The 16,066-nt window shown below is 40.7% G+C and overlaps 1 protein-coding gene across 4 annotated transcripts in view; it reads left to right on the top strand.

Annotated features, from left to right (window-relative positions):
* The window catches only part of ubr1 (ubiquitin protein ligase E3 component n-recognin 1), a 288,023-nt gene that overhangs the window by 29,067 nt on the left and 242,890 nt on the right, over positions 1 to 16,066 (top strand). For all 4 annotated transcript variants that reach the window (XM_072264036.1, XM_072264044.1, XM_072264054.1 and 1 more), the window contains exons 2-3: positions 3,688 to 3,941; positions 12,323 to 12,401. In XM_072264036.1, coding sequence (XP_072120137.1) covers positions 3,688 to 3,941; positions 12,323 to 12,401 — 333 coding nt within the window. The remainder of the gene's footprint in view (positions 1 to 3,687; positions 3,942 to 12,322; positions 12,402 to 16,066) is intronic.

Below are 16,066 nucleotides of genomic sequence, written 5' to 3'. Positions count from 1 at the left end.
GATACTGAAGTAAAATATTCATTACACAAACACGAGGAAATCTGCAAATGCTGGAATTTCAAGTAACACACTTAAAAATTGCTGGTGAACGCAGCAGGCCAGGCAGCATCTATAGGAAGAGGTACAGTCGATGTTTTGGACTGAGACCTTTCGTCAGGACTAACTGAAAGAAGAGATAGTAAGAGATTTGAAAGTCTTCTCCTATCATTTCGGATCTCCCCCTCCCCCTCCCACTTTCAAACCTCTTACTATCTCTTCTTTCAGTTAGTCCTGACGAAGGGTCTCGGCCCGAAACGTCGACTGTACCTCTTCCTATAGATGCTGCCTGACCTCCTGTGTTTACCAGCAATTTTATAAAGTATTCATTAAGTACCTCTGCTATTTCCCCTGGTTCCATGCACACTTTCCCACTGTCACACTTGATAGGTCTTATTCTTTCACATCTTATCCTCTTGCTCTTCACGTACTTGTAGAGTGCCTTGGGGTTTTCCTTAATCATGCCTGTCAAGGCCTTCTCATAGCCCCTTCTGGCTCTAATTTCCTTCTTGAGTTCCTTTCTATTAACCTTTTAGATGACATAGTCCTACTCTCTGACCAGATGGAGGAAGCACAGCAGCTATTGACAAAATGGAAATAGTATGCAATAAAGTTGGACTTCACCTAAACGCTGAAAAGACAGAGTACATGGCATTTAACTGCGACGAAGGTACTCTCAAGACCATAGAGAATGATACCATTAAGAAGGTCTTTGACTACAAGTACCTCGGGTCAAGAATGATGAGTTCAGAGAAGGACATAAAGATACGGAAGGCGCTGGCGTGGAAGGCTATGAACGACATGAAGGAAATCTGGAAGTCGAACCTGACCAGAGGGCTTAAAAAGAGGATTTTCATAGCAGTCATAGAGTCCATTCTCACGTATGGATGCGAGACGTGGACACTCACCAAGACGATGCGAAAGTCCCTAGATGGTTGCTATACACGAATGCTCTGGATGGCTGTTGACGTGAGATGGCAACAGCACATGACGAATGTTGAGCTCTATAACAACCTACCGATGCTCTCCACTAAAATCGAGGCGAGAAGACTGCAACTAGCGGGGCACTGTCTACGCCACCCCGAGCTACCTGCCAGCTTAGTCATTATTTGGGAGCTGAAACACGGGAGGATGAACCCTGGGCGCCCTCCCAAGACTATGGTCAACACGCCCGTAGAAGACAGCAGTGCGGTTAATGTAGATGAACTGAACACACTGATGAGGGAGAGGGAGAAGTGGAGAGTCCGTCATCGTGCCCGACGCCGGCCCCCTAGGCCTGAGTCGACGTAGTAGTAGTAGTAGTAGCCTTATAATCTTCCAGATCTCTAACATTACCTAGTTCTCTGAACCTTTTGTAAGCTTTTCTTGACTAGATTTATTACAGCCCTTGTACACCACGGTTCCTGTACCTTCCCATAATTTCCCTGTCTCGTTGGAATGTACCTATGCAGAACTCCACACAAATATCCCCACATTTGCCACATTTCTTCTGTACTTTTCTCTGAGGACATCTGTTTCCAATTTAAGCCTCCAATTTCCTGCCTGATAGCCTCATGATTCCCCTTACTCCAATTAAACACTTTTCTAACTTGTCTGTTCCTATCTCTCTCCAATGCTGTTGTAAAGGAGATAGAATTATGATCACTGTCTGCAAAATGCTCTCCCACTGAGAGATCTGACACCTGACCTGGTTCATTTCCCAATACGAAATTGAGTACATCCTCTGCTCTTGTAGGCTTATCCACATATTGTGTCAAGAAACCTTCTGAACACACCTAACAAACTCCATCCTATCTAAACCCCTTGCTTTAGGGAGATGCCAATCAATATTTGGGAAATTAAAATCTCCCATCATGACAATTCTGTTATTATTACAGCTTTCCAGGATCTGTTTCCCTATCTGCTCCTCGACATCCCTGTTACTATTGGGCGGCCTATAAAAAACACCCAGTAAAGTTATTGACCCATTCCTGTACCTAACCTCCACCCACAGAGACTCAGACAATCCCTCCATGACGTCCACCTTTTTTGCAGCCGTGACACTATCTCTGATCAACAGTGCCACACCCCCACCTCTTTTGCCTCCCTCCCTGTCCTTTCTGAAACATCTAAAACCCAGCACTTGAAGTAACCATTCCTGTCCCTGTAAATCTCTGTAATGGCCACCACATCATATCTCCAAGCACTGATCCATGCTGTAAGCTCATCTGATTTGTTCACAACACTCCTTGCGTTAAAACAGACAAATCTCATACCTTTGGTTTGAGCTTGTCCCTTCTCTATCACCTTCCTATCCTCCCTCTCGCACTGTCTACAAGCTTTCTCTATTTGTGAGCCAACCTCCTCTTCCCCAGTCTCTTCACTTTGGTTCCCACCCCACAACAATTCTAGTTTAAACTCTCCCCAGTAGCCTTAGCAAAATCTCAGCTATTAAATCCTTTTCTCACTCTACACCTTAATATTTTGGAAGTTAAACTGATTCTTTTTCTTCCTTTACAACTTCATCTGCACCTTGTTTTGATTTTTTTGAATGTTTCCGGTGAGAGATGAACGTATCCATTTTTGTTTGTAGGGAGTGAGTATGTTTCAGGGGCACTCAGTTGATTGACCATTAACGTTAGAGATTAGTAACAGTGTTTTGGGTAAGCTCGCATTCTGATGAAGGGTCTTTGATCTGAAACATTCACTGTTTCTCTTTCCTTAGATGTTGCCTGACCTTAGTAATTTTTTTTGTTTATACTTTGGATTTCCAGCATCTGTAGTCTTTTTAATTTTCAAGTTCTAATGTATTTCATTTTCAGGAATTGAGTGTTGCTGGTGAAGCCAGCATTTATTACCTATCCTTGTAGCCTTTGAGCTAAGTAGCTTGGTGGGTCACGTCAGTTAACTGTATTGGTACGTCTGGAGTCATGTAAGGTTTTCCCCAGATCCCAACTATGTGCTAGTTGCTTAAATAGCCACTGTAGTTCATCCCTTAGTGTGGGAGTGTTGCTGGTGAGTCGGGGGCAGGTATGCAAAAGAAAATAAATTACAGGGAAATGAGATGCACAGATAAAATAGGATATGGTTTTCTTGGATTTGAGTTCAAGAGCATTGAAGGAGAAATAAACTCAGACCAAATATGAGAATTGAAGATAATAGTATACCTGTTTACCATTTAGTTTGAATATTTGGCTGTGGGTTAAGGAGGTGCTGTTGACACTTAAACACACTTGGGTGATGTGTAACACCAGCCCATGTCTGCTTATATTTGTTATTAGGATAGTTAAAGTAGGCAACAATAAATATTAAAAAATATTTGTTGATGTTTAACCTCTGTTAATGGCAATTTGATGGATTAATGCAACACACATCAAAGTTGCTGGTGAACGCAGCAGGCCAGGCAGCATTTCCAGGAAGAAGTACAGTCGACGTTTCAGGCCAAGACCTGATGAAGGGTCTCGGCCCGAAACGTCAACTGTACCTCTTCCTAGAGATGCTGCCTGGCCTGCTGCGTTCACCAGCAACTGATGTGTGTTGCTTGAATTTCCAGCATCTGTGCATTTGATGGATTAATGATTGGATTTATGTTTGCAAGAATATATTCAGCAAATGAGGTTGGAATATTCAGTTGATGAACACTGCAGCTAACAGTTTTATTTTGTCTTGCAGATTTGGCAGGAAGGAGTTGATCTGTGTTCTGGAATATACCAATACTTCATGGAATATGTCCCTCTAGTACACTGTTCAGGATCAGAAGTCAAGTTACCTGAGGAGGAACAGGCCTATCATGTGTTACTTCAAACCCTGGAATGGTTTCTCTTTGGGGAGTGCCCCGAAGCTGGTTTTGCAAAGCTGGAACAAAATAATACTTCACAACTATGTGGCCGAGTTTTCAAAGGAGGAGAAACCACATATTCCTGTCGGTGAGAAGTCATGTGAATTTAGCACCTCACTTTACCCTGATTACTTTTCATGTTGATTTACATATGGTTTTAACCACCTTTTGGCCAACTCTTTTATATCTGTGTTAGTTCCAATGATTTGAAAGAAGCTGAAGTACCATTAATTTGGAAAAAGAAATAGGTCATCTATTATATTGACTTATTGGTATCACAAAGTATGAAGGAAGTAACTTAGAAGTATAGCCATTGTGTAAGGTAATAGATAGTAATATTAAAATAGTTTTGGGAATGAATATGGAGCCGTGTCTCAGGAAGATGTGTACTCCATGTGTTCACCATCAGGATAGTAATTCCATAAATCATGTAGAGCTACCAGTAATCAATTCTTAACGCATCAATGTCAATATGCCTCTGTATGATCTTGTTCATCTGCTTTGCTGATGTAGTAACTTGAGCACATAATATATGCTGATAGTTAAGAGTAATGTGAATAAGGAGACTTGCTTTTATATAGTGCCTTTCATAATTTCAGGGCAAATGATATCACTTTGCAACAGGTGAAGTACACCAGAAGTACAATAGAACAATAGACAATGGGTGCAGGAGTAGGCCATTCAGCCCTTCGAGCCAGCACCGCCATTCACTGTGATCATGGCTGATCATCCACAATCAGTACCCTTTTCCTGCCTTCTCCCCATATCCCTTGACTCCGCTATCTTTAAGAGCTCTATCTAACTCTTTCTTGAAAGAATCCAGAGAATTGGCCTCCACTTCCTTCTGAGGCAGAGCATTCCATAGAACCACAACCCTCTGTGTGAAAAAGTTTTTCCTCAACTCCGTTCTAAGTGGTCTACCCCTTATTCTTAAACTGTGGCCTCTGGTTCTGGACTCCCCCAACATCGGGAACATGTTTCCTGCCTCTAGCGTGTCCAATCCCTTAATAATCTTATATGTTTCAATCAGTGTAGTCACTGTTGTGTTTTGGGAACTATGCCAGTGAATTTGCATGAGTAAGATTCTATAAAGATTGGCAAAATGATAATCTGTTTTTATGATTTGCTCAATCACTGAGGTGACCTTTGTTATTTTGAAGTTTGTCTTGGGACTCCTTAATGTACCTGAGCGTCCCATAGGTCTCAGTTTAACATTTCAAAACAAGGAGGTGAGTCAGCTGTGTAGAGCAATTGAGACATAGCAGATGATGAACAAATTGAATAGCTTTCTTTTACAAGTCAGAAGCAGTCAAGTGGGACAGATGTGAGTGAATAACTGGACACTGCCACTCTTAAAACTTTAAAACCAAAAGTGGGGCTATGCCGCTCAAATCATTTGCAGTAGTCGAGTGCTGTGACTCGTTGATTGGCAGCAAACTCTTCCCCCACCAATGAGAGAGAGGGAAAGAGAGAGCAATTCATCGAGTACAGGGATCTCTGGTTGACCCTCTGTCTCCGATATTCCGCTTTTCTCCTGTGATGCTTCATTTGGCGGCACCAGCATAGAACTGGCTTATCCACGGGGCTGCAAAGCCTCGGGACCATGAAGGCGCTCTCGTCTTCTAGGCCACGCGCATGGGATATTGAAAAATGGCCACTTGGTGAGCCCCAGCAGCAAGAACCATCATCATAAAGAACTGCAGTTTGAGTACAGCTGTATGTCACGGGCACTGACAGAACCCTTCCACCTTGAAAAAGTTAAAAAAAAAAGAGGCATTAAATGTGGAAATTAAGCAGATGAGCTCGAAGAAGGTATCTAGTGCCATGGTAGCTCCGCCCACAATCCTTTGCTGTTGAAAGGGTTATGGGAGCTGCACTTTTGAACTTTAAAGGAGGTTTGTTTGTTTATTTAGAGATGCAATGTGGAACTGGCCCTCCAGGCTCACCAAGCCATACCACCCAGCAACCCCTGTAGCCTAATCACAGGGCAATTTCCAATGAATAATTAACCTACTAAACAGAGTGTCTCTGGACTGAGGGAGGAAACCAGAGCACCCGGAGGAAACCCACGTGCACATGGGAAACAGCATGTAAACTTGCTTACAGAGGATGTCAGAATTGAACTCTGAATTCCAACAACGTAAGCTGTAATGGTGTTGTGCTAACTGCTACATTACCATGGCACCCAGGTGCTGGGTCAGCAAGCTCCAGGATGTAGGAAAGGTGAAACATTGCTAAGTATGTCAAATATGGATATCTTGCTGGTAGAACTGTTCCCGATGCTTGGTGACTTTGTATTGCCAGGTTAAGGGGGTGTTTTCGAGAAGGCTGGGTGAATAAGTTTTGTTAATTCTGTAGATGGTATGTCTTGAAGCCAATATGTAGCAGCAAGGAGGGAATAAGTATTTAGCAAGTCAGGCAGCATCTGTGGGGGAATAAACAGTCGATGGTTTGGGCTGAACCCTTCATCAAGGGAAGGGGACAGAAGCTAGAATAAGAAACGGGCGGGGGGGGGAGGAAGGAGTACAAGCTGGAAAGGTGACAGATGTAGAGAAAACTGCACTAACAGCACCAGGTTAATTGATGAACCCAACAGTTGCAAGTGAAGTGTTGCTTCTGGTAACTCCTGCCCTTGAAAGGACTGTTTGGGTCCCTAAATGATGGTGAGAGAGGAGGTGTAGATCTAATGGTGAGACCTAACATAGATTTTGGGATTGCTTAATTGAGCACCTTCGTTCTGTTCACTACAAAAGGCAAGATATCCCGGTGGTTACCCATTTTAATTCGACTTCCCATTCCTATATCGACATGTCTATTCATGACCTCCTCTACCACAATGTCTCCAAACTATGTTTGGAAGAGAAACACAGCATTTTCCGCCTGGGTAGTCTCAATTTCTCTTGACTTCCAATAATTTCTCCCCTATTCCTCCTTGCTTTTTCCAAGACCCTTTCTGATTACCGTCTCATCCTTCTCCTGCCCATCATCTCCTTTTGGTTTCCCTCCCCCTTCCCATTCCATGGGTTGCTGGGTAGTCCCCTCCTATTAGATTCCTTCAGTACTTTGCCTCTTTCACCTATTCCTTTCCAGCTTCTTCATCCTCTGTCCCCCACCCACCCACCTTCCCCCTCTCCTGGCCTCACCTATCACCTTTGCAACTTGCACTTCTTCTTCTTTCTCTCCCCTCCCCCCCCCCACCTTATTCAGCTTCTGTCCTCTTCCTTTCCAGTCCTGATGAAGGGTCTAAACCTGAAATGCCAGCAACTTATTCCTGTCCATAGATAATGCCTGACTTGCCAAGTTCTTCCAGTCTTTTGTGTGTGTGTTGCTTCGGATTTCCAGCATCTCTTGTATTTGAGTAATTCTTAAGTTAATGGACAGAATCTAATCAAGTAGGCTGGTTTTTCCTTGGTGGTGCTGGGAGTATGTTGTTTTAGGGATGCTTTCTTACAAGTAAATGGGTAGTGTTCCACCACACTTGGGAGGAAGCAGATGATTAATCTATTGGGCCTTTCTATTTGAAGATGGTTGTGTTGTCTATGGCACAAAACCGCAGGTGCTGGAATCTGGAGGGACTCATGGCAGGCCGTGGTTTAAGTAGCTGGGTTCCTCCAGCAGATTATTGCCTTGGGTACGCAACTCAATTTTGAGGCTGCAAATAATTACACTTGAAAACTTCATCCTCATTTCCAAACAATATTGTGAAGTTTTGAAATGTACTTCACAAGTGCAAGCTCCTTGCTTTTCATCACTTAGTGAAATCAGTGTGGAGCATGATAATATGCTAGGGCATTTTGAGATTTAGAATGTAGTAGTGCTGGGTCTCTTGAAGAATATTAAGGTGGATAATTCTCCTGTGCCTGATGTGATTATACCCCAAGATAGTCAGAGAACCAAGAGGTGAGATTGCTAGGATTTTAACCAAAATCTGTCGTCTCTATCTACAGTGAAGTCCCAGAGGACTGTTGAAGTACCCTAATGTTGCTTTGTTCAGGAAGGGAAATGGGGATAATCCTAGAAATCATAGACCAGTTCATCATACATCAATGGGAAACTATAGGAGAGAATTCTTTAAAGTAGGATTTATGAGCATTGAGAAAACCATGGCCTAATTAGCGGCAGTTGGCATGACTTTGTTGTGGGATAAGTTTGTGTCTTACTAATGAGTTTTTTTTTAAAGAGATGATCAATGTAGGTAGAACAGTGAAAGTTGTCCATGTGGATTTTGGTAAGGCATTTGAAAGTGCTTTAATGCAGGCTCATCCAGAAGATAAAGGTGTGTGGGATCCACAGTGATGGCCATTTGGATTCAGAATTGACCTTTCCATGGTAGACAGGGTAGTGGTTGATAGTTTATATGCTAGCTAAAAGGTTTGATTAATTGAATGTTTGACTAGTGGTATTCTGCAGGGATTTGTACTGAGACTGCTGCTGTTTGAGATAGAAATGACTTGATGAAAATGTGGATGGGCGTATGAGCAAGTTTGCAGTTAACAGGATGGTTGGTGGCATTGTAGATGGTGTAGAAGGTTGCGAAAGAATACAGTGGGATATAGATCAGTTGCAGGTGTGGGTGGACAGACAGTTTAATCCCTTTGGTATTGCACTTGGGGAGGTGGACTGTAAAGGGGATGCTCAGCAACACTGATGTATGGAGGGATCTTGGAGTCCAAGTCCATATCTCCATGGAAGTTTATAGTGTGGTAAAGGTGGTGAATGGCATGTTTGCTTTTATTGAGGTATTGAGTTCAGAGTTCAAGTTGCGTTGCAGTTTTATAAAACTTCAGGCTGCATTGTATTCAATTCTGGTTGCTCCATTACAGGAAGGACATGGAAGAGGTGTACCAGAATGCTGCCTGTATTAAAGGATAGGTGCTTTCAATATAGGTTGGACAAACTAGGGTTATTTTCTCTGGTGCAAAGGAGGCTGAGGGAAGACCTGATGAGTTTATAAAAGTTACAGGCGTAGACAAGTTAGACAGTTGGTATCTTTTTCCCAGGGTTGAAATATCTAATGCTGGAGGGCATATATTTAATGTGAAAGTAGAAAAGTTCAGAGATGTGCAAGGTATGTTTTTTTTAAAAGAGTGGTGGGTGTGTGAAACGTGCTGCCCATGGTGATGGTAGAACCAGGCAGAGGTATTTAAGAGTGTATTGGATCATCATCAGCAGGTGCCATGCCCAGTTTGAGCTTTGACTGCCATGGCCCACACACTCTTGTTTCGGGTCAAGTGGATCAATTCATTGGTATTCATTTCCGGTTGTCTGGCTGCTGTCTCCACCATCATTTGTCTTTGTCTTCTTCTTGCTTTCTTCCCTTCATTCTTGCTCATAATTACCATGCATTCCAACTCCTCTTTCCTAATCACATGTCCAATGAAGTTGTGTTGCCTTTTCATGATCTCATACATTATTTCTCTTTTTGTGTTTGCTCTGTTCATGACATCCTTGTTAGATATTCGTATTATCCAACATTCTGAGCTATATAACATAACTGGATAAATGTAACTTTTCAGTACTCTGAGGTGGGTTGTCATGCCTACTTTAGTATTGGTCAGTATACTCTTCATTCTCGTAAAGGTATTTTTTGCCATCCCTATTCTTCTTTTGATGTCCAAGTCGCACCTGCCATCTGATGTCACCCAGCTTCCTAAGCAGCAAAAGTTCTGTACTTGTTTTATATCTTCCCCATTTATTCTCAGCCTGCACATATGATTCTCCTTCTTTTTGGATATCACCATACATTGTCTTTTTGCAATTGATAGATAGACCTATTTTTGTACTTTCTTCAACAATTATATCAATTAAGTGCTGTACTTTCAATTAACACAATGTCATCTGCATATCTGAAATTATTGATGTTTTCACTGCCAACTTTGATTCCCAAGATGTCTCCTATTTTTTGTGATATTGTTTCACTGTACACATTAAATACATCGGGGGAGAAAACACACCCTTGTCTAATGCCTCTCTTGATTTTCGTAAACTGACTCGCTTCTCCATCTATTCTTACAGCGGCAGTTTGTTCCCAGAACAGATTTCTGATTAGGCGGAGGTCTTTCGAATCTAGATCTAGAGTTTTTTGTAATATTTCGAATAACTTATTGTGCTTCACTTTATCAAATGCTTTTGTGTAGTCGATAAAACAAACAATTCTTTTTGCACTTGAATAGCTCGTTTTGATAGTATGCTTAACATCAATATTGCGTTTCTTGTACCTTTCTCTTTCACAAAACCACATTGTTCTTTGCCTACTTCAGCTTGTATCTTCAGCTCTTGTCATCAAAATTCTTGGAAGTATCTTGGTGATATGACTCATTAAAATTATGGTCCTATGTAATTCACATTCTATTGCTTCAGCTTTCTTAGGAAGAGTGATAAGTACTGATTTTTTTTTTCATCTCTTCTGGTATTATTCCAGTCTCATAAATGCCATTGATTAAATCAGTAAGTTTTTCAATTCCATAATCTTCAAGGGTGATAATTTGTTCTATTACTAATTCATCAGGACCTGCTGCCTTTCCTTTCTTCATCTTATTTATTGCATTACGAACTTCAGATTTTGAAATACTTGGACCTTCAATATTTTTCTTAATTTCTGGTTTTTCGCCTTGATCGTCTTCAAAGAATTCCTGAATATACTCAGTCCATGTGTTCATAATCTCATCTTTTTTCATGATACTGGTACCGTCCTTTGCTTTCAAACATCCACCTGAAGAACAGAGGAGCTATTTACCAGTGATATTCTTGATTTATTGACGTAACCTTTTTGGATCAGTAATAGAGATTCTTTCTATTTGCTTACATTCCTGGTTTAACCATTCTTCTTTGGATTTTTGACATAAGCTTTTAACTTTTTTATCTAAGGACTTATATTCTATAGGATTTGCTTTCTTCCGTCTCCTTTCTTCCATTAGATTTTTGATTTTATCTGCCACCCATTTATTCTTTGTGTTTTTTTTCTTTTTTGGGAATCACTGACTGCTGATTCTACCAAGGCATCCTTTAGAGAGTTAAATTTCATTTCTACATGATTGCTATCATCTTCAACAGATTCTATTTCTAGATGTGCAAGTAGTCAAGGGATTGTTCAGGTTTTTGCTTCTTTAGCTTTTTAAGTATTACTTTTACATGACGTACTGGGTTATGGTCACTATTACAGTCTGCACCTGGATATGTTTTGCATTGAGTCACTGAGTTTCTAAATCTTTGGTTTATAGTAATAAAGTCAATTTGATTTCTCATGTTATCACCTGGACTTTTCCAGGTCCACAAGTGTCTTGGATAGTTTTTAAAGTAGGTATTCATAATGACCTGATTATTCATCTTGCACCATTCTACCCATTTCTCACCTCTTTCATTTCTTTCCCCTAGTCCAAATTTTCCTATGATATCTTGGATAGTTATGAGAATATGCAGTATATGGACAGATAGGTTCACATGCAGGCAGAAGGCATTAGGTAGCTTAGCACAGTGATGTGGCCTAAAGTGCCTATTCCTGTACTGTTCTGGTCTCCAGTATGACTCTTTACGCAGTGATGCAGCCAGGAGCTTGGCAATGTACATATCGAGCTAAGTGCTACCATTGCAGAGTCACAGGAACCTCTGTGGTGTTTCCACTCTGAAACACAAGATTTTGTTCATTTGACAATGATCATTTCATTGTTATGTTTTGGCTTTTTATTGTTTGAATGGTAAGCAAAGATCTCAGTCAAAAATGGTACACAAATGTAATCTTTTTAATAGTCTATTTTCATGTTCCAAAAATGGGCATTGCACTTGTTTCTGAATTTCTGTTATGTGTAGTCAAGCCACCAGAACCTATGGTATTTTGTAATGTATCTTGAGTATTGCAAATAAGAGCTGAGACAAATATAAAAATGATGACAAGTAAACTGAAGAATACAAATAGCAGAATTGCATGATTCAATAGAATCTTTGGCTAGAGGTTAAATGAGAGCAATATAAAATTTAATGGAAGTATTCAAAGTTGAAGGGAGGAGAAACATTTAGTGGCAAGGATATAGATGACCAAGGTTCATAAAATTTAAGTAATTGGTAAAATTACAGGAAATTGTTTTTGCCTTATGATCTGAAAGGCTGGGTAGGTAGAAGCAGTTTCAGTTGCATCTTCTAAAGTGGTGTTGAATAAATACCTGACAAAGGGTCTCGGCCCGAAACGTCAACTGTACCTTTTCCTAGAGATGCTGCCTGGCCTGCTGCGTTCACGAGCAACTCTTATGTGTGTTGCTTGAAATTCCAGCATCTGCAGATTTCCTCGTGTTTGCATTGAATAAATACTTGAGCAGTTACACGCTGTAGGGATAGGATTATGGGATTAATTGAGCAGCTTTATCAAGGATCTGAATGTGGATCAGCAGCCACATGCTGTTGTTCTGTGACTGATTATGATGTTTGACACATGACCATATTTTAACACTAGGCTTGTATCTTTTTTTTTCTTTACAGAGACTGTGCAATAGATCTTACTTGTGTACTATGCATGGACTGTTTCCAAAACAGTGTTCACCGAAATCATCGGTACAAGGTATTTGTCCTATCTTTTTTGTTTTATTGTTTTTATACTTGAATGATAGCTGTTTCTAGAAAATTTTTAGCAGTTCTTTTTAGTTAGTGGAAGTATTTGAATGGGGATTGGGCAGTAGAAATCATCATGTAGGTTTTGTGCATAAGGTTGATTATGCATTGCTAGCTATACTAGCATTGTTTCAGGCCTTGTAATGTTGCTAGTTTCAGAATATAGACTTTGTTTCTTGTTGTTCTGTCCTAATCAGAAAGCTGTGTAATTGGAGAGCAACTTGGTGATTTGATATCACTTTCCTTCTGGGTGGTAAAGGGTAAGGGCTGGGCATTGCAGACGAAGACTTGCAGGAATTTTCAGTGGCATGTCTGAGTAGTTTCATATATACTTGGCTTTCTGCCTCTGATCTGTTATTACTGAGAATCATTAGGGAATATTAATACCAGGCAAACTGCTCCTGACCCGTCCATGACCCGATTTTCTTGTGACAAGGATAGTACAGGAAGGAAAAACCTGTTTAGTATATTATTACAGCAGAGTTTTAGAGACTGATCATGCTGTCCTTTGGAATGGACAAATGACAAAAATCAATTTCTTTGTTTTGTGATGAGTTGCATGTTGAATCTGTGCCACACTTGAAAGACTGTGATGTATTATTGGACTGGTGACATGTCAGGAACACTCAGTTTTCTACTGCCAGGTAGACTGAGGTGATGTTGATATTGAGGAAGATCATCTTGGGTTACATAATATTATTGGTCAGTTGATAAATTGGGTAGAGCATCGGCAGGTGAAATCCAATCTGATATATTTTGAGAAACCAAATAAGAGTAGGGTTAACAGTAATTTGTAGGCTTCTAGAGAGTTGAGCAGAGGAACATTGTACAAGTCAAAGGACCCCTAAACATGGCAACAGTTAGTGGTGAAGAGGGCATACAGGCTAATAGACATCATTGGCCAGTGTAGAGAATATCAAGGTCATGGTAAACTTCATAAAACTTCAGTTAGGCTTCATTTGGAGTACTGTGTGCAATTCTGATTGCTGCATGGTAGAAAGGATGCAGTTGCTCAGAAGAAGATTATAGAGGTAGTTTTCCAGTCTGTTGCCTGGGCTGGATTATTTTATTTATGAGGAGAGATTGGATAGGTTGGTTTTGTTTTCATTGGAGCAGAGGAGTGGAAAGGCACCTGAATGAGGTATACAAAAATCTGAATGGTGAAAATGAGAGAAAATTTCTTACCATCTCTCCAAATGCAGGCATCTGGAAATAGAGGGCGTTGGTGTAAGGTGAAGAATTAAAAGGGATCTTAAGTCCCACCTTTTATCTCAATGTAGTTAATGATCTTCAGTTCAAATTGAAAATTAAATGCTTGCATTGTTACAGAAATTGATCTTGTTAGGAATGGAGATGAAGATTTAAGTATATAGAACATAGAACAGTTGCTATAGGGTCCTTTGGCCCACAATGTTGTGCTGATACTCCAAGATCAATTTAACTCTTCCCTCCCACGTAGCTCATAATCTCTATTTCATCTATGTACCTAGTTAAGTTTCTTAAATATCTCTAATATATCTACCTCTACCAACAACCTTGGCAGCTCATTCCACAAACTTACCCATCCCTACAAAAAAAACTTACCTCTGACATCCCTTCTACACTTTTCACCAAACAGCTTAGTTATGCCCCTTGTATGAACCATTTTTGCCCTGGGGAAAAGTCTTTGGCTGTCCGGTCTTATCTATGCCTCTTACACTCTATCAAGCCGCTTCTCATCCTCCTCTCCAGAGAAAAGTCTTAGCTCTCGCAATCTATCCTCCTATGACATACTCTGTAATCCAGAGAGTATCCTGGTGAATCTCCTCTGCACCCTGTCAAACTTCCACATCCTTCCTATAGTGAGGTGACTGGAACTGAACTGAACACAATCCAAGTGTGGTCTAACCACAGACATCCCACCTCTCCTGGAAGTTCCGGGAGGCTCCCTGATGCCTGCAAATTATATACAATATCCCGGAAATCAATTTTTTTGAGAGCAAGCGAGAGAGTGCGAGAGCAAGAGAGAGCATGAGAGAGAGCGACCACGAGAGAGGGAGTGTGAGAGAGAGAGAGCGCACGTGCCATGGCAGAGTGTTCCAAAAAAATATAAAACGTATGTCACCCCAGACTATCCTAAAGTGTACCCCTGCCTAATAGGGGTCAAAAATAATGACAGTGTTGCTCGCTGCACTGTTGGCAACAGTGACTATTCTATCTCCCATGGTGGGTTAAGACTGTTAAAGACATGTTGAGATGAGTTGAGTAGGTGTCATTCGTTCATTAGCATAGCTAATATTATTTAAACTAAACACGAGGAAATCTGCAGATGCTAGAATTTCAAGCAACACACATAAAAATTGCTGGATAGATGCTGCCTGGCCTGCTGCATTCACCAGCAACTTTTATGTGTGTTGCTTGTTATTTAAACTAGCTGGCTAGCTGCTAAAGAGCTACTCTATTGCAGACATCCCACCTCTCCGGGAAGTTCCGGGACTCTCCCGCAAATTGATGGTGCTACCTCCCTGAAATGAGTTTTTGTGGGGTGGAATGTCTGTAACCAGCATTTTATAGAGAAACAACATTACCTAGTGGCTCCTGAACAGAGGAACAGGCCTTTTGCCCCATGCAACCCTTTTGAATTCCTCCATCGTATTTGCCTCCCCTACCATCCATGGCAGTGCATTTCAAATGCCTACCATTTGTCAAATATTGGTATTTGTTGTCTAAATTCTGTTTGGGGACCAAGGATTGAGACTGGAGATTTTGTGGTGAAATAGAGATCTTTTGTATCCATTTGAAAGCAGATAGGGCTTTAGTCTTTATAGAAAATTGTTTCTTTTTGCAAAAAGCTTTCAATATTAAAAAAAAATCCACAAGTCAATTTCAGAAAGCCAAAATGACATGATAAATACTGTAAAACTCTGATAAAATACATTGTTTGAAAAATCCCAATGGAATGGCAGTGGTTTCACTGAGCTGTTTCTCCTGCTTCTATTTCAGCTCACCAGGGTTCTGTTGTCTCTAGAACTCTAAGCATCCTGGATTCATTGCAAAATTTGTTATACTATCATTGACTCAATTTTGAACATGTACTGAGGTATTAATAGTAATATCCCAATGTTTGGAATATGAGAATATCCAATACAAGTTGAGCTAACCTTTCTGCAAACCTCAGAATCCAAAATTATTTTGAGCACTGACATGATGCCACAATTGAAAATTCCACAAGGCACTGGTAAGGTTCCCAGGCGCTGTGCAGGTTCTGAGATACTTCTTACATACTTCTCTGAGTGGCACCTTGTTGGTGCCAGTTCGTTTTCAGTAGTCATCACAGCCTGATTTTCATGCATCACTCAATGATTACCATGTGTTTTATACCTATTCCATGTCTGTGCTGTAAAGTTATTGTTGAAAATGTCAAAAAGGCCTGCATTTATCCTTATGGGTAATAGTGGTAAAAGAGGAAGCATTTATGGTTATAACACAAAGTCAAGTTGTTGGAAAAACTTGACAGTTGTGTAAATGTGAACCACCTGACGGAGTATAGTGTTGGATTGACCACCACCTACAACCGGAAGGAACACAAGGAAAAAAACTGTTAGTTTCATGCTGGAAGTAATATACCGAATTTAA

The sequence above is a fragment of the Mobula birostris genome, chromosome 1 (genome assembly GCF_030028105.1).
Source record: "Mobula birostris isolate sMobBir1 chromosome 1, sMobBir1.hap1, whole genome shotgun sequence".
Classification (NCBI taxonomy): Eukaryota; Metazoa; Chordata; class Chondrichthyes; order Myliobatiformes; family Myliobatidae; genus Mobula; species Mobula birostris.
The sequence above is the reverse complement of the archived record's forward strand: the minus strand, read 5'-3'. Positions and strand labels throughout refer to the sequence as shown.